This window comes from Saccopteryx bilineata, chromosome 12 (assembly GCF_036850765.1).
Source record: "Saccopteryx bilineata isolate mSacBil1 chromosome 12, mSacBil1_pri_phased_curated, whole genome shotgun sequence".
NCBI lineage: Eukaryota > Metazoa > Chordata > Mammalia > Chiroptera > Emballonuridae > Saccopteryx > Saccopteryx bilineata.
The window spans coordinates 19,717,804-19,740,043 of record NC_089501.1 but is presented as its reverse complement, the minus strand read 5'-3'; the positions used below and the strand labels follow the sequence as shown (position 1 = coordinate 19,740,043).

At 35.8% G+C, this 22,240-nt stretch overlaps 1 protein-coding gene and 1 non-coding gene across 19 annotated transcripts in view; one reads left to right on the top strand and one right to left on the bottom strand.

Annotated features, from left to right (window-relative positions):
- The window catches only part of TRDN (triadin), a 411,085-nt gene that overhangs the window by 56,266 nt on the left and 332,579 nt on the right, over positions 1-22,240 (top strand). For all 18 annotated transcript variants that reach the window (XR_010727714.1, XR_010727713.1, XR_010727716.1 and 15 more), the window contains exon 2: positions 10,433-10,642. Coding sequence is in view for 14 of the 18 variants with exons in the window: in XM_066248538.1 (XP_066104635.1) it covers positions 10,433-10,642 (210 nt within the window). In the remaining 4 variants the exon portion in view is untranslated. The remainder of the gene's footprint in view (positions 1-10,432; positions 10,643-22,240) is intronic.
- TRNAS-AGA (transfer RNA serine (anticodon AGA)) lies at positions 3,341-3,416 on the bottom strand. Its single transcript has one exon. It is a non-coding gene; the product is annotated as a tRNA-Ser (tRNA).

The following is a 22,240-nucleotide window of genomic DNA, read 5'->3' as shown; positions in this document are numbered from 1 at the left end:
TCTCTTCTTCTAAGATAGAAGTAGAAATTAGATGGCAAACAACTTATAGAATATAACTCTGGTGCTATGTTACTCAAGGGAAGGTTGCTTAGTAGCTTCTAAAAACGTATGCTCTAAGACAGGGGTCCCCAAACTACGGCACGGCAAGCGGGCCGCATGTGGCCCCCTGAGGCCATTTATCCGGCCCCCGCTGCACTTCCGAAAGGGGCACCTCTTTCATTGGTGGTCAGTGAGAGGAACACAGGATCCGCATCCTGTGCTCCTGGAGTACTGTATATGGCGGCACCGCAAAGCGCGGCATTGCTCGCGTGCAGTACTACTTCCGGTGATGCAGGACGTGTGTGTCATGGCTCTGGAAGCGCATCATCACTTGTAATGGCTAGCAGTGACAAATATGGAACCGGACATTGACCATCTCATTAGCCAAAAGCAGGCCCATAGTTCCCATTGAAATACTGGTCAGTTTGTTGATTTAAATTTACTTGTTCTTTATTTTAAATATTGTATTTGTTACTGTTTTGTTTTGTTTTTTACTTTAAAATAAGATATGTGCAGTGTGCATAGGGATTTGTTCATAGTTTTTTTTATAGTCTGGCCCTCCAATGGTCTGAGGGACAGTGAACTGGCCCCCTGTGTAAAAAGTTTGGGGACCCCTGCCCTAGGGCAACTGCAATTTCCTAAAGCCTATTTTTCTGAATCTGTTAAGGCTTGGTGGTACTAATGCAGTTGTAATGCTTGAATAAGCTTATTCAAAATAAAGTTTAGTAAAATGCTCACTCCATGGAAGCAACTGTTCTGAGCAAGCTAAATGTACAAAGTATGGGCTTGTCAATGGTAAAATCCTATTCATAGAAACTTTTTTGAAATAATAGGATGGGGATATCACTGTTTCATGTAATAGTGACAGTCCCAAATCCAAGAGACAACCCCTAGCCCTGAGGAAAGTGGCTCCTGTCTCCCAGTTTGTAGCCCCAGAAACAAAGTTGAGTGTGCCTCAAAGTAAACACCAGGTAGGTTCTTAGAACTCAAGGGTCCCATTTTCCATTTGTCCCTTTACTGCTTGAGGTGCTGAGGATATAAGTTTATCCACTGAACACCCAGTAAAAAGACTGCTCTTCTGCCTAACAAAAAGTTTGCCTAGTGAAGGGGCTAGATGAGAAAAGTTGTTATTCATCACTTTATTTATATCTTTCCTTTTAAAAATCATTTTGTATCAGAACTGTAATTGCCCTGAGCAAAAATTTTTTATTCCTTGCCAATGAGAGGCATCTTCCTCACATAAAATTTAAGACCAATTTTAGGTCTATTTGGATAAACAATTCAGAGCATGAAAATGTTAGAGACTAAGCAATACATAATCCTTTGAAAACTTCGATAATGAGTAGACTTCAGAGAACTCTTCTTTTTAACTCCTCGTTTTACAACAAAGAGAAGAATACTCGCTGGCTCTATAAATGTGTGCAGCTTTCTCAGCTGTTTCTAAAACTCTGTGAACTCTTTTGAAGAAAGATTTGTATAAAGTATTACTTATGTTTACCTAACTGCTTGCGTTTTTAAAATATGGGCATGGATACCTTTATGTTCTTTTCAGAAATGCACAGAGGAGCTTCAAGCTCATCTAGAAGTACTTTGAAAGGCACAGGAAGCTGCTCTTTTTCTTCTATAGATTAAATGATTAAAAGAAAAACACAGAAATCTTATCTCTGTAAATTTTCAGGCTGCATTTTCTTCACGCAGTATATGTATTCTTTTCATGGCATATGTGAACTCAATTTAGAAAGATGAAAGTTGAGCTACATCCACTATTCTGATCTGTTTTAAACAAATAGTTTAATGATTTGGGTACAAGTTAAAACAAAAGTAAATATTATACTATTACAATGCTGCCCATTTCTAAGTATTTTTTCTCACTAAAATTATATTTTTTTATATTTTATTTATTGATTTTTGGAAAGAGGGAAGGAGGGTGAGAAAGAGGGGATGAAAAATAGGAAGCATCTACTTGCTTCCTGTATGTGCCTTCACCAGGCGAGCCCTGGGATTTGAACTGACAATCTTAGCATTCTAGGTTGATGCTCTATCTGCTCTGCCACCACAGGCCAGGCACTAAAATTCTTAAATACTTTATTACACATTTAAAAATTATATGATTGTGTTTTCAATTCAATTATGGCAATAACTCTAATTCTCGAGTAACTACATAAGTGTTAACTTATATTACTAATAATTAAAGATGCATAAAAATAGGATACTTTATTGTAATTTTTTTTTTCAAAAGCCCCTGGAATACTCAATAAAATTAGTTGTGTTTTCCTTTAATGATTACATACTCTCAAATATCCTTGTTCATATCCTTGTACATATGAAAAATATAAATTTCTGAATCATAAGAGTTTTTCCAAAAATGGATGGGAATTTTTAAAAATACAAGTCTAGTTTTCTAGAAATGTAAGTCTAGTTTTTTTATACTTAAATGTTTCAAATAATCTGCCTACAAAGTTATCGTAAAAGAAAACTTAAAAAAAAGGTCTTAGTTCTTGCATTTTCCTAAATTTCCTGAATGTAGCTGATGGCAATGTGAGAAAACCATCATTTTATGAGTATAATGTTAAGCAGCAGCTTTACATGAAGTTCTTGTTATTCCTGAACACAGTTATATGAGAAGACTATGAATATGTTGTATTTTTATGGGGGATGAACTTCACACTTTCTTAATGAGAACAACATAGAAGCTATGATGACACCACAATGGTAGAATTATGACTCCATGTAGGGTACAGTAGCAGGAGAGGATTAATTCTTAAGGAATAAAGTGAAAACACACACTAGAGTCAACAAGTCATGGAAAGCTAATGATTTTGAAACCTGCAGTTTAGTATTTTTCTTCCAAACCGAAACAGCATGGCATTCATTACTCAAGCCTTTTTATTTCAGTGGGTTTATGACTCAATGTCAATGGGGCAATTTAGTAGTAGAATACTGGGTAAAGAATTTTATTTATGCATATATTTTTTTTTTGGAATTTTTTTTTTTTTTTTGTATTTTTCTGAAGCTGGAAATGGGGAGAGACAGCCAGACAGACTCCTGCATGTGCCCAACCGGGATCCACCCGGCACGCCCACCAGAGGCGATGCTCTGCCCACCAGGGGGCGATGCTCTGCCCCTCCGGGGTGTCGCTCTGCCGCGACCAGAGCCATTCTAGCGCCTGGGGCAGAGGCCAAGGAGCCATCCCCAGCGCCCGGGCCATCCTTGCTCCAATGGAGCCTTGGCTGTGGGAGGGGAAGAGAGAGACAGAGAGAAAGGGGGGGGGGTGGAGAAACAAATGGGCGCTTCTCCTATGTGCCCTGGCCGGGAATCGAACCCGAGTCCCCCACACTCTAGGCCGACGCTCTACCACTGAGCCAACCGGCCAGGGCCTATGCATATATTTGGTACAGGGAGAAAATGTGTCAACCTACACAAAAAAATACTAGAAAATCAATTTTCAAAAAACTGAATATAGTTAATGAATCCTATCTATGTTTGCTCTATTTATAGCTTATTTGCTGGGAACCAGAGTCTGACTTCTATTTGCCTAAAACTGAATCCATAGACTTTGGGAGACTCTCTGTAGATTTCATCTCCAAACTTCACCTCATAAAATCAGACTCTATAGTAGCTGTTCTTTTTTTTTTTTTTCTTGCATGAGACTCCCTGGGTTCATGCAGTGGGAAAAAAATTATTTTCCTAAAACAAACAAAGAAACAACAAAAAAACTGATTGAACCTGTCAAAATCATTGTCACAAAAAAGTCATTACATGTATCTTGTTGATTAATTTCGATCCCTAAACTATATCATTATACGTAGCATCATCTGACATTTTTATTTGGGCTACTTGGGCCATGTACTGGTAAGGGACCATGACAATGGTTTCCATTTATTTTTTAACATGAAAGACATAGATCTATGAAAATAGCTATGCTTATTGAGCTGAGAATATATTTTATTTTGAGCAATTTAAAAATATTCAAATAAAAATATGTATTCTATGAACTAAATTATGGCCTCCTAGTTCATGTGTCGCAACCCTAATTCCCATTGTGATGGTATTTGTGAAATGGGGTCTCTGGGAAATAATTTGGCTTAAATAAGGTCATGAGAGTTGAGCCCTCACGATGAGATTAGTTCCCTTAAAAAGTGATATACATGAAGCTAGCTATCTCTCTGCCATGTGAGGACATAATGAGAAGGTAAACCATCTATAATCCAGACAGTTCTTTCCAGAATTCACCATGCTGGCATTCTAACCTGGGACTTCTAGCCTTTAGAACTTTGCAAAAATAAATTTCTGTCTTTTAAGACACACAGTTATTGGTATTTTGTTACAGCTGCCCCAGCTGACTGAAAGAAGGCATTTTCACACGTTTGTAACTTAGTCATCAGTACTCCCATTCATCAGTCCATTTACTCCATCTAATCTGGTTGTAGGAGCCTCTCACAGCTATCAGAGATTTCTTAAAATTTTTTTGGAGATTTAACAACCTTAAAAACATCTGATATGCTAGTCTAATTGTTTCATGAGAAAGGAGTGTCTCAGCTAAATTGTTGACATTTTTTAGCAATTTTTTTCCTAGTTAAAGAGATTGCATATCTGTATCTACACTATTCGTCTTTCTTCCTCTGTTGTCACTTTAATTATTTTGACGAGGTAGACTTCCCACTACTTATGGTATGTACTTGAACAGATATGCTTTTATGCTTTTACATCAGTAACGTGGCTCTCATCTCAACATTTTCTCACGTCATAAGAATATATTTTGTTAGGCCCTGGTTGGTAGCTTAGGGGATAGAGCATCATCCTGGTTTATGGATGTCCTGGGTTTGATTCCTGGTCAGGGAAAAAAGGAGAAGCGACCATCTGCTTTCCCCACCTCTCCTTCTATCCCTTCTTTCCTTTTTCCCCTCCTTCAACCAGTGGTTCAATTGGTTCGAGTGTGGCCCCAGGAGCTGAGAATAGTTTCCTTGAAGCACATTAGCCTCAGGCACTAAAAATAGCTCAGTACTGGAGCATTGGCCCAAGATGGGGTTGTTGGATCGATCCTGGTCAGGGTGCATGTGGGAGTCTGCTTCACTATCTCTCCACTTCATTCATATATATATATATATATATATATATATATATATATATATATATTTGTTATATTTAGTTTCTCTGGTTAGATGTTACTATGTACTGCACATTCTTTTATATGCAGAAATATAGAGGTTATTTACCATAACACTTTTTTCAGTTTATTCCCTTTAATGAAACTTATAAAGATGTCACATTATATTGTGTTTATTGGGTCCTCCTTCTCTAAAAAGTGTGGTGCTAACTGCTATGAATGGACAGATGACTTGCTTCCCATATAAAGCCTTGTTGAAAAACAAAAGGATACACAAAAGCCAGAATAATTATATCTGTGCCTTTGTATTTTCAAAAAAATGTTATAATATCACAGGTAAGAACAATAGTGTTTATTTAAGAAGATGAAGGAAATAATGTGCAGAAGTCCCAGGTTTGATTCCCAGTCAGGGCACACAGGAGAAGCGCCCGTCTGCTTCTCCACCCTTCCCCCTCTCCTTCCTCTCTGTCTCTCTCTTCCCCTTCTGCAGCCAAGGCTCCATTGGAGCAAAATTGACCCCAGTGCTGAGGATGGCTCCATGGCCTCCGCTTCAGGTGCTAGAATGGCCCCAGTGGAAACGGAGCAATGCCCCAGATGGGGAAAGCATCGCCTCCTGGTGGGCATGCCAGGTGGTCCCAGTTGGGTGCACGCGGATATCTGTCTTACTGCCTCCCCGCTTCTAACTTCGGAAAAGTACAAAAAAAAAAATTAAAAAGATGAAGGAAATAGCATTATGAAGTTGACATTTGAGGTAATTCTTGAAAAAATTGGATTTTTACAGTGGCGTTTTAATAAAACTATCTTTTTAATTGAAGAAAATCATTAGAAATCCTTGCTGACTTTAAAGTGGTAAAACAATGTATTTTACTTGTAATATGTTAGGAGTTCAATATGTTTTGTTTCAAAAAATGAATTCTAGTTATACACTCACCATTACTTTTCACCTTTAGATTCAGTTTGCTATTTGTAGAAAAACTGGTATTTGAATGGGGAATATCTACTAAGTTGAAATTGAAAGTTCAAAAGGTAAGAGAGAACTGGCCTCACAGAAACTAATATAAGAAGACACATCTATTACTTTGCAGTAAGCACGCACTATTGGAAAGTGGGCTTGCAGGTCACAGTGTGGTACTGCTGCCTGAGGAGGCATTCCTGCCTCACATTCAGCCAGAACAAGAGCAAGCTCTTTCTGGTAAGAACATTTCAGTGTCAGCAATTCACCTTGCAATCCTCAAACATCTTTTCAATTAGAACCATGACAACACAGGCATTCAAGAAACAAAAGTGAAATTTGATATTTTGTTTCTAGAATAAAAATAATTTTGAAAATAGCTGTATATTTATATCATTCTGACTGATCAATCTTCATGACTCAACAGATGAAGAAAAATAATTATTTATCTTTCTAAGCAACAGCAAGAGGGTCAGTCAGAATGCATGGCGGCTGGTAATAAAAACACAACCCAATCAAAGCAGTTGATATAATCTCGTCTAATTGGAAAGTCTAGAGGGATATCTGATTCCAGACACAGTTGACTTCACAAACCCACCCAGTGGTATCTGGACTCTTCCAGTTTCTGTGCTGCAGCAGACTGTTCAACTGGTGCGTCCAAGGGTTACTGGTGGACCCCACTAGCTTAGCAACCTCTGTGGAAAGAGTATTCCTCAATAGTTACACAGAAAATGTGGGGGTCTCTGATTACTCTATCCTTTCACTGTCATGGGCAGAGGAAGTATTGTGAATGATCAGGCTTGTCTTAAAGTCTCATTCCTGATCCTAGGGGTTAAGGCAGTGTTCACATTCTAGTCTCACCACTAGAAAAAACATTTACATGCGAAAAGAGTAGAGGGAGTAAGTAGGCAGAAAAGAGTGTTAAATGATGTACAAAATAGGTATATATCTCTTCACCTCAGCAGGTAGATCAGGTGGCCAAATCGTTCTCTGAAATATCACTATAATGATCACATCCCACCAAACTTGAGGAAAAGGTGATAATTTAAGAGATTTTATTAAGATTGTCAAGGAATCAGTTTCTGATTTGATGCAAAACAATTTTTACTTTGGAAGTTAAGTAGTGTTTTCTTTTTCTTTTTTTAATATATGCCCAGAATGTGGATTCTTTTATAAATTACTCTAGGTTATTTCTTACATTCTTTCTGTCTACCTACCTACCTACCTACCTACCTAATTAGAATATCTAGAATTATTTATTTTTGTGAATTGCCATGATTTATCTTGCTTCTCAAAATCTATTTCCATCCAGTTTATATATACTTACGGGAAAACATAATTTAATTGTCACAGATATGTATGTGTATGATGCATACACATTCTGCAAAAATTAGGATGACAAATGTATAAGTTAAAAGATGGATTTTTTACTTTTCAACTATGTTTGCCAAAATGTTTTTTCAATAGTTTCTCCAAAATTCTTATTTTACATGCATTTTTTTGGAATACTTAAAAAATATATCAAAGACTATTCTTACATATAATTGGGAATTAGATTATTAATATAATTTTGGGATAAAATACATTTTATAATGCTATATAGCATATACTCTCCCTTCTTTCTTCTCTAATTCTTGAAAAAAATATACTGTTAGTGTACTCCACAAACCACATCACTTAATGAAATAAAAAATTCATAATTAATGCTTTTTATGTAATGAGGATGCAGTATTTTATTTATACCATTCTAAAATATAGGTGCTTTCCGTGAACATCCTGGAAGAGGTTGTATTGCTCATGCCCTATAGGAATAATAATGGGTAAATGTGCTTGGCAGTTTCCTCATCTGATTAATAAGGCATGATGAGGTTAAATGACTTCTTTAAAGATGCTTATGATACTGTTGTTTCTCTTCAAATCGTATAAATCTTTCGCCTTTTACTAAAGATGCTTATGATTTATTCTTTCATGCATAAGTTGAGTGGGAAGCTGGTTTCTGGAACCACTGCATAAGCATTCCATTTTACTGTAAGGAGCAAAGTCACAAGGTCTTTCAGCCAGATCCCTACTTATTTTGAAGCTGATTCTGGCTTTCTGACAATCAAAATAATTTGTATATTATCAGAAGCAATGAAATTAAGAAACAGGGATAGAAAGTACTGTTACATATCCTAGCTACTCTGCCCCAGTTCTGAGATGCCAACTTTCAAGAAACGTGGCCCATGTCAAATTGCTCAGTAGTATTTACCTCCCATTTTTTCCACCATATCAATAACTAGTTCTGTCATCTTAAAGGTGCTTCTCAAACATTAAATGATCTCAGATTACCCACTGTAATTTGCATTTATCTTGACCAGCTGTCAGAAGAGGCAAATTATTTCTCTTTGATTTTATTCCTCTTGGTTTTGAGGCTTCCCTAGTAAATTTGGATGGAACATGAAAGGTACAACTTAGTGTGTTTTTATAACAAAGGGAACATATAATTTTCTTTAAGCAAGATAACTCTCAAAATTGCTTGTGGTTTTGCAGTTGATACTCAAATATGTTTTTATCACCTTTGAGTTTTTATTCATTCTTAAATGAAACTTTTGAGGATATGAAGACAAAGAAAAAGTAATTTTAAAACACCATTTACAGTTAGCTATATCATTTTCACCTATTCAAAATACGGTTACTTAATTGTTTTTGGCAGGATTATAAGGTGTAATGACATTTGAAATTCATATATATCAGTATATATATATATATAATCAGGTTTTTATAAAAAACAAAAAGTCATATTTTAACTCTAAATTTTCATTACTTTCTGATCAAGAAAAGGAAAACTATATGTAAATTCTATTTTCTTTCAAAATATTCTGTCTTTTACAAATGGACCAGGATTCAACTAATTTGTATCAAATCTCAGTAAATTTATTTTTTTTCAGTTTCTAGATACCAAGCAGGTGCGTATAATATTGTTCTCCAAAAATATTTTCTAATACACAGTTCACAGAAGTGAATCTGAAGGGCAGAAGCAATTCTTCCAGTATTCTCTGTATAGCAATAGAAGTAAGCCTTTCCGAAGTTAAAAAAAAAAAAACAAAACTGGAGATTAGCAACATATCAACTTTCAGATGGGCCTCTCTTAACACTTATAATTCACTTACTCTCTTGCAAATCACTATTCCAAAGGTTTGATTCACAGGTAGCCCCACTTGGGTCTTAAAATCACATTTCAAAGCACTCATCATTCATCCATTTTCAGAACTGCCATTAGAAGTGATGGGAATTTGGCACAAAAATCAATGAGAGGATATGATGTGAGCTCTTTCTAATTTTTCCTTCTTGGAGCACCTTCTCAAGTACAGTCTGTGAAATCTGTTATCAAAGGTGTTTTTCCATCTTGCTGTCATTTCAACTAAATTGAGTTCATGAACTTGAGATGTATATGAACATGATTTTTTAGAAAAGAAAGGAGATCCTTTGTCACTATGGTGAATTTTTGCCTAATTTCATTTTAAAATCTTAATTAAATCATTTTACTGCTGATGTTCCATAGCAGCTTTTTAATCTTTCAAAAACATAGGCTCATATTTACCAATTGTATCTAAAAATGATGGTATTAGTTGCTTCTGGGCGGTGAGATTGTAAATGATTGACCTATCTATTTATCTATTTTGCTTTTTAAAAAAATATTTTTAAATTTTTCTCTCATGAACATGTAGACTCTTGAAAGCAGGAATAAAAAAGTTACTGGATATAAGACTTTCCCACATTATTCTCTTAGACATTCTGTGCCCCCTCACAAATAAAATGAATGGCTTCAATAAGTGGGTCAGTTATACAGTTAAGCCGGGATATCTAGCAGGAATTTCATCATTTGAACTATTTTATTACTGATTGTGTTTCTCTCCCAGAGGAGCTATTTCTGCTTGCATTCGGACCTGACATATGAGCCTAAATAAAGAAAAAAAGGTATTAAACAGCAACTTGGCCAAAAAAAACCCCACTGTCCTTGATAGTAGTGGATATAGGAGGTGGTAAGAAAGAAGAGAAAATAAATTCAAAATGATGGTAAGGTTTGTGGCCTGGACGGCAGCATTTATGGAACTTGGGAGACAAGGAATGCTATTAGAACATACAGGTTTCAGGGAAGAGGGTAAATGACAAGGAAGAGATAATGTGGCAGTGGGCAATGAAGAATGGCCCTCCTAACAAAGAGGTGTGTTCTATTACAGAAAATGGGATAAGCAACTTGCATATACTTACACAATCTTGTTTTTTGTTTTTTTTTCATTAACATTTTATGTGAATTTCTATCTTGTAATTCTCCTTTCTGAATGTTTGGTCAGGAAATGCATCTACTACTACAACAGTTATAGACAACAAAAATGGATCTGTGCCCAAATCCCCTGGAAAGGTGCTGAAGAGGACAGTCACAGAAGACATAGTAACCACATTCAGCTCGCCTGCAGCCTGGCTTCTAGTCATTGCCCTGATAATCACGTGGTCAGCTGTTGCCATTGTTATGTTTGATTTAGTGGATTACAAAAACTTTTCAGGTAAGATAAATGAAATTTGGCTTTTAAATTCATATAAATAATGTTCCCCCCAGTTTTGGCTTGTTTCACTTCTCCTCATCTTAATATGATAAATAAAGCACCCCACAAATATGCTTTTAGGTCACTGAAGCCCAGTTTTCTTCTTTGTTTTTTCCTTCTATTTCCCTTGCCTGGTATATTCATTGATTTCAAATAAAACAGATTTTTTTTTTGTAGACTTGAACAAAGGCTGAATGTTACAATTTCATGAAGCTATGATTAAAAATGTTGAGTAGATACTTAGTTTTGGAACTGAAACTTTATCAACCATTAATAAAGGGTAAATTGTAGGTTTTGCAATAGGTAATATAGAATGACATAAAAAGCTTTTGGAGAAATGGAAAATAGAGTAAAAGTATTTTTAAGTTCTCCTACCATCTGGCTTCAAGCTTCCTTTTCAGATATACTCTTTGCTCCTCTCCTCAAAACATTCTATTTTGAGTCCCTGAAAATAAAGAGTGGTAAAAGGATTTTCCCAGAATCACTTATAATAAGGTATTATTTCTTGAATATCTATGTGTTTTGGAGTAAAATAAGAAAACACAAGTGAAGAAAGAGGAATTTTTATTATAGCAATTCCATTCTGTGTATATTGTTCATGTCTTTGTTTAAAATCTTTTTATACTTTTTAAATTATATTTATTTTATTACCTAACACACTCTGTTGACTATTCATTCCTTAAAGGAAAGAATTAATCAGATATTACTTATTTTTCAAAAAATAATAAACAGATTAATGAGTTTTTGCTTATCACTTTTTTATCACAAGCGAAAACATTTTATGAGCCTATTAAAGCACTTCTTCCTATTTGTACTCGCACCCCCACTTTCCATGTTCTTTCTTCAGCGGTAGAGGAATCAGGAGGACCCAGGAGCTACAGCTTCTATCAGGTGCATTCTATATACTCAGAAACCCTCTATTTCCCATATCGTCTTTTCTACATTAAACAATTACTTATTAAGAATCTACTATATGTGTCAGAAAACTGCTATGTTAAAAGAAATACAAATATAAATTTGCAAAGTTGTAAAATTGTATGACTTGGGTTTATTGATATAGAGATGTGATTGACATGACCCTGCCCACTCACACCATCTAAGTGAGCATCATCGAAGACAGTGGTCCCCAATCCCCGGGCTGTGGACCGGTACTGGTCCATGGGCCATTTGGTACCGGTTCACAGAGAAAGAATAAATAACTTACATTATTTATGTTTTATTTATATTTAAGTCTGAACGATGTTTTATTTTTTTTAAATGACCAGATTCCCTCTGTTACATCCATCTAAGACTCATTCTTGACACTTGTCTCGGTCACGTGATACATTTATCCATCCCACCCTAAAGGCTAGTCCGTAAAAATATTTTCTGACATTAAACTGGTCTGTGGCCCAAAAATGGTTGGGGACCACTGATCTAACAAGTATCAACCAAAGCAACAACAACAACAACAACAACAACAAAAAGGCTATCTATTGAGAAGCATCAACCTCTCCTTTAAACAGACTATATTTTGGGTATATGTGTAATGTAGACCCTTAAAAGAATATATGCTGGAACTGCCCAAAATATAAAATTATGTCCTAGAATTTTATTTTTATTTATTTATTTTTATTAAGTGATATACAGGGAGGCAGACAGACAGACTCCCACATGTGCCCTGACTGGGATCCACCCAGCAAGCCTCCTATGAGGCAATGCTCTGCCCATCTGGGGCTGTTGCCCCATTCCTTGGCAACCGAGCTATTTTAGCATCTGGGGCGAGGTCATGGAGCCATCTTCAGTGCCTTGGGCCAACTTGCTTGAAACTTTTGAGCCATGGCTACAGAAGGGAAAGAAAGAGACAGAGAGAGAGAGAGAGAGAGAGAGGTAGAGAAACAGATGGTCACTTCTCCTGTGTGCCCTGACAAAAATCAAACCCAGAACTGACCTAAAATTTTAAATGGAAAATAATTAATTACATTACTCCAGAAGATTTTATTCCTCTTAAGCTGATATTGACTGTGATATTTTTTCTTTCCTTTCTTAGACTTTCATTCATTTAAATATTAGAATAAAATAAATTTAAATTTTATAATAGTAAAATATAGTACTTTAATGTTTATAATAGATGTTTTTAAGAACTACATGTAGCCTGACCAGGCAGTGGCGCAGTGGATAGAGCATTGGACTGGGACGCGGAAGACCCAGGTTCGAGACCCTGAGGTCGCCAGATTGAGTGTGGGCTCATCGGGTTTGAGAAGGGCTCACCAACTTGAGCCCAAGGTCGAGCAAGGGGTCACTTGGTCTGCTGTAGCCCCCCAGTCAAGGCACATATGAGAAATGAGTCAATGAACAACTAAGGAACCTCAACAAAGAATTGATATTTCTCATCTCTCTCTTCCTGTATGTCTGTCCCTATCTGCCCTTCTCTATGACTCTGTCTCTGCCACACACAAAAAAATAACTACATGTAAATCTAATACTTGTAAAGTTAATAATTTAAAAGTGCATTACAGAAATTTCTGTTGAAAAAAATTTATTTTTATTTTTAATTACTTTATAAAATGAGCAGCTACCTATTAGAATTCCAGATTAGATTACTTAAATATAAGACACGCTTTTCCCCACTGTAATTAGGTACTATGGATAATGCCTATTTTACTGGCATTTTATCTGATAGGAAAAATATAGCCTCTGTATTACTACTACTTCACGTTTTCTTTTAAGAAGTGTTTATTAAGCATATCTTCTATGTGAGGTTTCCTCCTTCAGTTTTCTATATTTATAAATGATCTAACCAACTATCTATTCCCTGCAAAAAGAAACCTACAAGTCATCTTTTAAATTCTGCTGGGCATCTGATTAGTCACTGTGCTCCAGGAGAGCTTACTCCATATCTCATAAATTTACTCCCTTCTCTTATTACCGCCATCTCCATTATTACACTGCAGTCTTTGATTCCCTTTTTAATGGATTAATGCAATTTCTTCTGTCTCTCTCAACCTGTCTCTCCCCTTTAACACTGCTCTAAATGTATCTTTATAAAACATAAATTTCATCAACTATTTCCTATTGCAGAAGTACAAACTCCTTGGCATGATATTTAAGTCCTTGGCTTAGCTCTTGATTTTCTTCTTGTAATTCAGCTCATGGACCTTGTTTTCTCAGTCATACACTAATGTTCTTCCCTGTTTTTCTCTCTTAGGAAAACATATTCACACTACTCAGTGCCCCTGCTTATACTGTTCCCCTCTGCCAGCCCCACCTAAATAGCTGAAAATGTATTAAAGTAGTTAAGAATGTAAACTTTGGTGCTAGATTTCCCTGGATTTAAATCTCTACTTTACCACTTGCTAGCTGTGTAATATTGGAAAAGTCATTTAGCCTTTCTCTGTTTCAGTTTTGTCACTTATAAAGTGGGGATAATAATAGTACCTATGTAATAAGATTAAGAGAATTTGTAAGTGGACATAATTAAAGTACTTAGAACAAAACATAGTTTATCACAAGCACTGTGTTAATATGAATATCATTAGTGGAAATTCATCCCTTAATTTTCTATCTAGAGAATTTTTATTCATCCTTCAAGACCTACTGTTTCTTTTGTGAAACATTCTCAGACTTCCTAAGAAGAATTCTCTGTACCTTGCTTTCATTCCTCCATACCTATGGGTACCTGTATTAAATCAATTAACACATTCTATTATAAGGATCTGTTCACTTATCTTTCACACTCCAAAACTTAAATCCACCCAATGAAGAGGCTTTCTTTTATATTTCTGTATATGAGTGTCTGTCACATTGTAGGTTTTCTGCTAGATATTGCTTAAGGAAATGAATAATGCTGACATTTAGATCTTGAAACAATTTTTTACATTATAAAGAAACAATATACCATAAAAATCTCATTTCACCAAGTCAGTTTCAACAACTTAAAAATTAATAAATTTAATAAAATTAGAATGTAAAAATAATTAAATGTTTGTAAGATAAAGTTCTATTTGTTATGCTTTGTAATGTTATCTGTTGTTGCATAATAAATTACCTCAAATGTAAGTGGTTTAAAACAACAATTACTATATTTAATTTTTTTTTTTTTTGTATTTTTCCAAAGTTGAAAATGGAGAGGCAGTCAGACAGACTCCTGCATGCACCTGACCGGGATCCACCCAGCATACCCACCAGGGGATGATGGTCTGCCCATTTTGGGGCATCACTCTGCCGCAATCAGAGCCATTCTAGTGCCTGAGGCAGAGGCCACAGAGCCATCCTCAGCACCCGGGCAAACTTTGCTCCAATGGAGCCTTGGCTGTGGGAGGGGAAGAGAGAGACAGAGAGGAAGGGGAGGGGGAGGGGTGGAGAAGCAGATGGGTGCTTCTCCTGTGTGCCCTGGCCGGGAATCGAACCCAGGACTCCTGCATGCCAAGCCGACGCTCTTCACTGAGCCAACCGGCCAGGGCCAACAATTACTATATTTTACTTCCCACAGTTGCTGTGGGTCAGCAATTTGGGAATGGCTTAGCTGGGTGGTTTTGGCTTAGGGTATCTCTTGAGGTTTCAGTGAAGATATTTGCTAGAGCTGCAGACATCTGAAAGATTTTTTGGGGTGGCAGAACCATTGGGATGATGTCTCACAGGGCTGTCATTTAATGCTGGTGTGTCCCCATAACATGGCCACTGCTTCCTCCAAGTGAGTGATTTAAGAGAGAGCAAGACAGGTGTCACATGCCTCTTACAACCTAGATTTAGAAATTACACACTTTTATTTCTGCAAAATTCTTTTGACTACATGCGTTAGTCTTATTTAATGGTGAAAGTGACTGACTAAGGGTGTGGATTTCAGCACGCAATAATCATTGGGGACCATTTTGGAGGCTTGCTACCACATATTTCACACTCAGAAAATTGCATTGCTAAGTTGTACACCTTTAGATAAATGCTTACATATAAGGAAGTGCCATACAATACTGTACTTGGCAAAGAGATATTGTAATTACCATAGGTGCAAACAGAATATTGATGTGTTAAGATGACTCATGAGGCCACATCTAGGAAGATAAAAATTCACCAATGGATTTGAATTTTTTTTAAAAAAACCATGAAGCTGAAATTTTAAAGGAAAAATGTATATATACATTCTTTAAATAAAAAGTTCAAATACTATTAGCTAATTGAAATTTGAATGATCAGATTCAAGATCCCCAAAAATATAAGTTCAAAGTATCTGTTTATAGTACCAAAAACTCATATTAATCTTTGATTGGATGGGACACATCCATCGTATTAAAAGCCTAATTTCTTCACTCTACTTATCAAGTTCAAACTAGCCCTTTTTTTATGTTGATTCTGCACATAAAAATAATTATTCATTTTAATAAGACTTTCAAAATGTAAATGGTACTCCTATGTTTCTAATATTATTATTATTTTTTCTCTTTTTTTCTAATATTTTTAATTGATACATTTCAAAGATTTACTAGGGATTAATAGTATTATGATGAGCCTTTTATATTATGTAATAGTCTTTGAAACATGTATTGCTGTCATTTAAGAAACAAGGCTAGTGGTGGAAGAAAGCACTATGGAAATACCTCTGATGACCAAATGGTAAGGGCAGCTGTCCTTGGGCTCTAAACTGGCACTTTCATAAAATGGGTTGAGGCTTTGAAGGCATTACAAATTATTCATAGAAAAATAATTTTAAAAATTCATAAACAAGTCCTGTATTGGACTGAGAAGAATGACTCTCCTTTGAGTAACCTTCATAATTCCTTACTTTCTGAATTTGATCTGACTTACCTGTCCATAATCTGCTTGTGGGGCACTTGTAGAACTGGCGCTTATGTGCTTCTTTCAGAAGGCCTGGAGCTCTATAACCGACAAGCTAACTTGACCAGGAATTTATTTATATGTCGTTGTCTGTAAAAGGGATATAGCACCTTACTTTCTGGTCTGCAAAATTTGAAACTTTGATTCTTTTTATCAAATAAGAAAATTTTTAGGACACCAAAACAGATACAAGAAAAGCACTTTAACCTATCCTTTGTTTCTTATTAAATATAGGGTCCAAAGTCTATTCAAACAATACTATGGTATATCTGTCAGGATTTGCTCAAAATAGAATCACTGTGAGTGATACAGAATAGGGGAATTATTTTACGGCTTCTGAAGGCCGTTTCAATGTATCTGGGCTGGGTCAGAAGTCAGCAAGATGGAATTTAGTGCAGGAAAGGAAAAATATGTTTCTCTTCTACCCTTTCTAAATTTTAGGCTGGGACCCCTTTAACAAAACAGGAGAGCATTTAAATTTATTTGGTGTATGTTTTATTTGACACTGGAGGTTTCTCAGGGAAAGGAAGTCTTTATTTTTATTTTTTTAGACTTTAGTCAGTTTTAGAGAGAGAGGAGAGGGAGAGAGTGAAAAGGTGGAGGAGCTGGAAGCATCAACTCCCATAAATGCCTTGACCAGGCAAGCCCAGGGTTTCAAACCCATGACCTTCATGTTCTAGGTTGACACTTTATCCACGGCGCCACCACTGGTCAGGCAGGAAATCTTTAAGACAGGGGTCCCCAAACTTTTTACACAGGGGGCCAGTTCACTGTCCCTCAGACCGTTGGAGGGCCGGACTATAAAAAAACTATGAACAAATCCCTATGCACACTGCACGTATCTTATTTTAAAGTAAAAAAAAAACAAAACAGGAACAAATACAATATTTAAAATAAAGAACAAGTAAATTTAAATCAACAAACTGACCAGTATTTCAATGAGAACTATGCTCCTCTCGCTGACCACCAACGAAAGAGGTGCTCCTTCCGGAAGTGCGGTGGGGGCCAGATAAACGGCCTTAGGGGGCCGCATGCTGCCCGCGGGCCATAGTTTGGGGACCCCTGCTTTAAGAAGCAGTTAAACCTGAGCATTTTTACTCCAGGTTTGATGAAAAGTGAATGTGGTGGAAAATGTGAGAGGACAAAAAAAGTTATGAGTTAAATGTTGTAAATTGAGACAAAGAGCAAGGCCCATTTCTTTGATTCCTCGGGCATTTTGGGAGATAAGAATGCTCCATTCCTCGAGTAGAGGTAAGGTTCCGCTCACAGGAGAATTTTATGAGCTGCTTCAGGGGAACACCAGAAAGTCCTTCTAGTACCTTCCATTACAAACATTCCTTCAGCTGAATATATTCAATATGCCAAGATGCCAAATTTTGGGATATGGTGTCCTGAACCCTGTTTTTGGAAAAGACAGATGGAAATAGAATAGGGGAGACTAGAGACAAACCAGAAGCCTCATTTGACTCTGACCACCTCAAATTATGACGTGGATGAGCTGCAGGATGAACTGTTGCCTTCACCAAGGAATTCGCACAAGCACCTGGCGAAGACTTGGAGATGCTGAAGGAGGCAGTCCAATGGGAGCTGGCAGATCTGCTACTGGCTGGTGCCACGTGGCAGCATCAAGCCATCATATCAGAGATAATGTGCATGAGGTGCAACAGCATCTGCCCTACGTCAACCTTCAGAGAATAAACAAAAGTTTATTACTTCCTTATTTACCTTCCAAAACTCATATAAATTCCTCTTGTGCCCAACTTACCTGGAAAGTACTTGTAACAGAATTCTGGGAAAGGTAGTTCCAGCTTAGTGATTTGGTAGCGTGTAAAGCTAACATATATGTAGCTTTACCACCCAAAACAAGTTTATTTGTGAAAGGAAAATGAATTGCTATTAATATTTATTTCAGGACCACTGGCACAAAGCAATATATCTGACCACCCAGATATTATCCCCCATAAGTTTAGTTCTTTCCAGGAAAATGAATGTCTTCAGAAACTTCAAGTTAAATGTGGTAAAGGGGGTTGGGGAGATAATGTTGCTTTTTTGTTGTTGTTGTTATCAAAGCTAGGGAGTCACAAGGTTGCTGGAGATGTTCCTAAACTTCTGCAAACTCGCGAGGAAGCCCTTCCAAAAATTGAATGGGTGCTCTGATAACTTAATAATTTGTGGAATTTAGTTGAAATTTCTTACAACTTTTTTGCTTTATAAAGAGACAGCCTTTTCTCTAGCAATTCATGCAAACAAGATTTCTAGAGAAATGACTTCAAACTTAGGCATTTGTGGGTGTTCTGATTTCTCTCTTAAGTCAGAATGTACAAGAAAAAAAATTAGTAATTCTTGGCTTTTCTTGCCTAAGAACAAGAATCATAATTTATTATCACTCTCATTCATAAGAAGGAAAAAAATCATTATATGACTGTACCAGGTGGTCTCAAAGCAAGCACATTTGGTAATTTTTGCATGCATCCCACAAAACATACTTATTTCAAAACAATTTCATAAGAATTAGATAAGCTAATCTATGTAAAATATACGTGCCTGGCACATAGGAGGCACTCATTAAATGTAACTTGAATTTGAATCTTATTACCAGGAAGTAAGATCAGTAATTTGAGAAGAGAGTCAGCAAGGACATGACGGTAGGAAGCATCAATTTCTTATGAAAGTATTGCAGACATCTCCTGATGTGCCTTTTAAATAGATTTTCTAATGAGGTGTGCCATTTATCTACTGCTCTTGGAAATTAATTTCCCTGATTTTTTTTTTCCTGGCACTTAGCCCAGTTAAGCAGGTGCACTGTTTTTCAGGCTAAGTTTAGAGGAGTAAAATGATTCTGGAAACACCCAAAGTCAATCTGAATGTATAAATTTAACACTTAATAGTATGTATATATGTATATTTATTTGTGGGTGTCTCTGTGTATATAAAGATATCTGTGTGACTGTGTATATATGAATATGTTATTATATTTCAGAAGACTTGAATACTAGACACTAAAGGCACCATTTTAGACGTTATCAGTTCTTGTATATACTAAGTTTTCAAGAATGGTTGGCATTTTGTGTGCTTCTTATTCTAATTCAAGTCTTATCTCATATTCCACATTTTCTGTTCAGTGTTCCAGATCTGTTTGGTCCTCTTGGTCACTAAACCTAAAAGGATGCTTTTCATTATACAGTTCCAATCTGCTTATAAATATCTCAAGGAAGCAGAAGGTTCTATAATTCAATGATTTCCAGACCTTATTAAAGTTTGCTGATTTTCTTCATAAGACAAAGAAAAAAGCAAAGAAAAATGTATTAATTTTAAGGAAATGTTATTAATTCTATTGTTCCTGCATTTTTGGTCTTAAAATTCTTCTTTGTAATTATGATAAGACAAATATTATTTTTATCACTGTTTTTACATGCCATTTTTTACAAAAGTAAACATTGGTAACTCTGTGTTAGACTCCAGGTTTTTGCTGGTGGTCAATTCAAGATCAAAAAAATCTAAAAGTATGATACCAATGCTCTGTACCACTTGTTTGAACCTTAGCAAATGAGATTTTATATTGGGATTTATAAGTTTATTCATATAGATGGATACAACTATAAATCATATTATATGTTAATACTTTTTGATAGACTAGCTATTATACATCTTTCAGTGCTATGCTTGAATTCATTTTCTTAAAGAATCCTTTCCTGAATTTTTAATGATAATCAAGTAACTCTACCATAATTCTTCATTATAATTTTTACTCTTTAGTCATAGAACTCTTTGCAAGTTGTATATATTTAATTGGGTGTGATTGTTTATTTACTATTTCTCTTCACTAGTTTATAAAAAGAATAGCTTTGTCTATTTAATTTATAGAATTTTTTTTCTAGTGCTTATAAGTGTTTAGTACAAAGTATGAACACATAAACATTTGAATAAATACTAACATGAGGTAATGAATAAATAAAAAAGTAAATAAAGGAAAGAGTGGTAGAATTCTTTATACTCTGAATGTTTAATAATGAGCATTTCTTTATAATATTTATTAGTTTATGATGATATTGATAGTGTTAGGATTTATATTTACAATACTTTTTTAACTTATATTTCCTTAATTGGACCAAAAGTATCTCAAAGGTAAAAAAAAAATTACTCATTTTAATATTTATATTGCCCTGCTTACTGCTTGACATGTATCATTAAATAGAATTTGTGTGATCTAAACAGAAATTATTTGCTAAGCATATATAGCAAGCAAAAAATGAACAAACAAAAACAAACAAATGAGCAAAATACAAAACAAGAAAAACAGAAGTATACATGATCTTCAAGATAAGAACCAACATAGTTGAAGGCAGGTACTGGGGGTTAGAACAATGGCTTAGAATACTAGCTCCACCAATTAGGAGCTGTGCAACCTTGCAGGAAATTACTTCTCTGTGGTCAATAAGCACCATCAGGGCAGGCAGAGACTCACGAGCAGAATGAGAAGACAACAGAGACTCCTCTTCTCCTGCCATCCCATGGAGTGGATCAGACAAATGCAGATGGGAAAATCTAGAGATGCTTCCTCTCAGCTCTTCCTGAGTTTCATAAAGAATGTATGAGGGCAGCCTTATAACTAGGAGGTAATTTATTTGAGAATGGATACCATACAGTCAGAATCGAGGTGCCAGATATTCCAGGGGATACTGGGAATGGCAGTTGGATAGCATCTGGAGCCTCTGAGAGAAGGTGAGATCACACACTGAGGCTGCCACTGAGGGGAAGAGGAAGATACTAGCTTCAGCAAGCATGCTGGGAAGCCCATCGGAATCACTCAGGATTCAAACATTGACATTTATTAATTATTGGTCCCTGTGCCATGTGATTTGTATATATTATTTTATACAACACTCATAGCACTTTGTGAAGTAAGTATTATTACCCTTATTGTCATTTCACAATTCAGCAAACAGAAGCACAGAGTACTTTGGGGTTTTCCCCTATTATATAATACTGTTAGACAGAACTGGGTATATTATAAGTTGGAGTATGAGAAGAATGAATATAGGGATAATAACCAGCATGAAGAGTTAGGGTCTTGATTTAGAATAGAGAGTTTTGAAAATCAGAGGCCTCAATGAATTTTATAAGCATGGCAAAAGTTAATTTTCTGAACATCACACAGATATTAACTGGGGAAAGCACTAGAACTAGTCTGAGGTGAGTAAAGAACTTGCTTCGGGTACAAAATTTAAGTGTTCTAAAAAATTCAGAAATTAAAATAAATGACATTTTAATGCAATGTTTAAAATGAAAAAATTCATGGAAAAATCTGTGATGACAAAATATCAAAATTTTAAATGAGGACAGGATCATTTTTACTAATTTTTCCATTTGTCTCTGGCTCTAATATAGCTTGGCAAAGAACAAGAGTGGCTTGAACTTGAATGCTATCAATGCTCAGAGCCCAAGCTTGTAACCATTGTTTGCTGATGTTTCTCAGGATACAATAAATAAATAATAGTCTAATATAACTTAAAGAACTTAAGACCGATAGTCAAAGATAATGGTGAAATCATGGAATTGGTTCTTTAGGAAGAAAGAAAAATGGACTAATTTAATTACCCTAGAATGTATAGAAACTTAAGAATCTGTATAGTTTGATTTCAGAGACAAAGAACAAATAAAAATTTTATTTAAATTTCTCCTTGACTCTCTTTTTACCAAGGAGTCTAAGGCAGTTTCCCCTGTATCTGGTGGTGTATATTTCTGCAA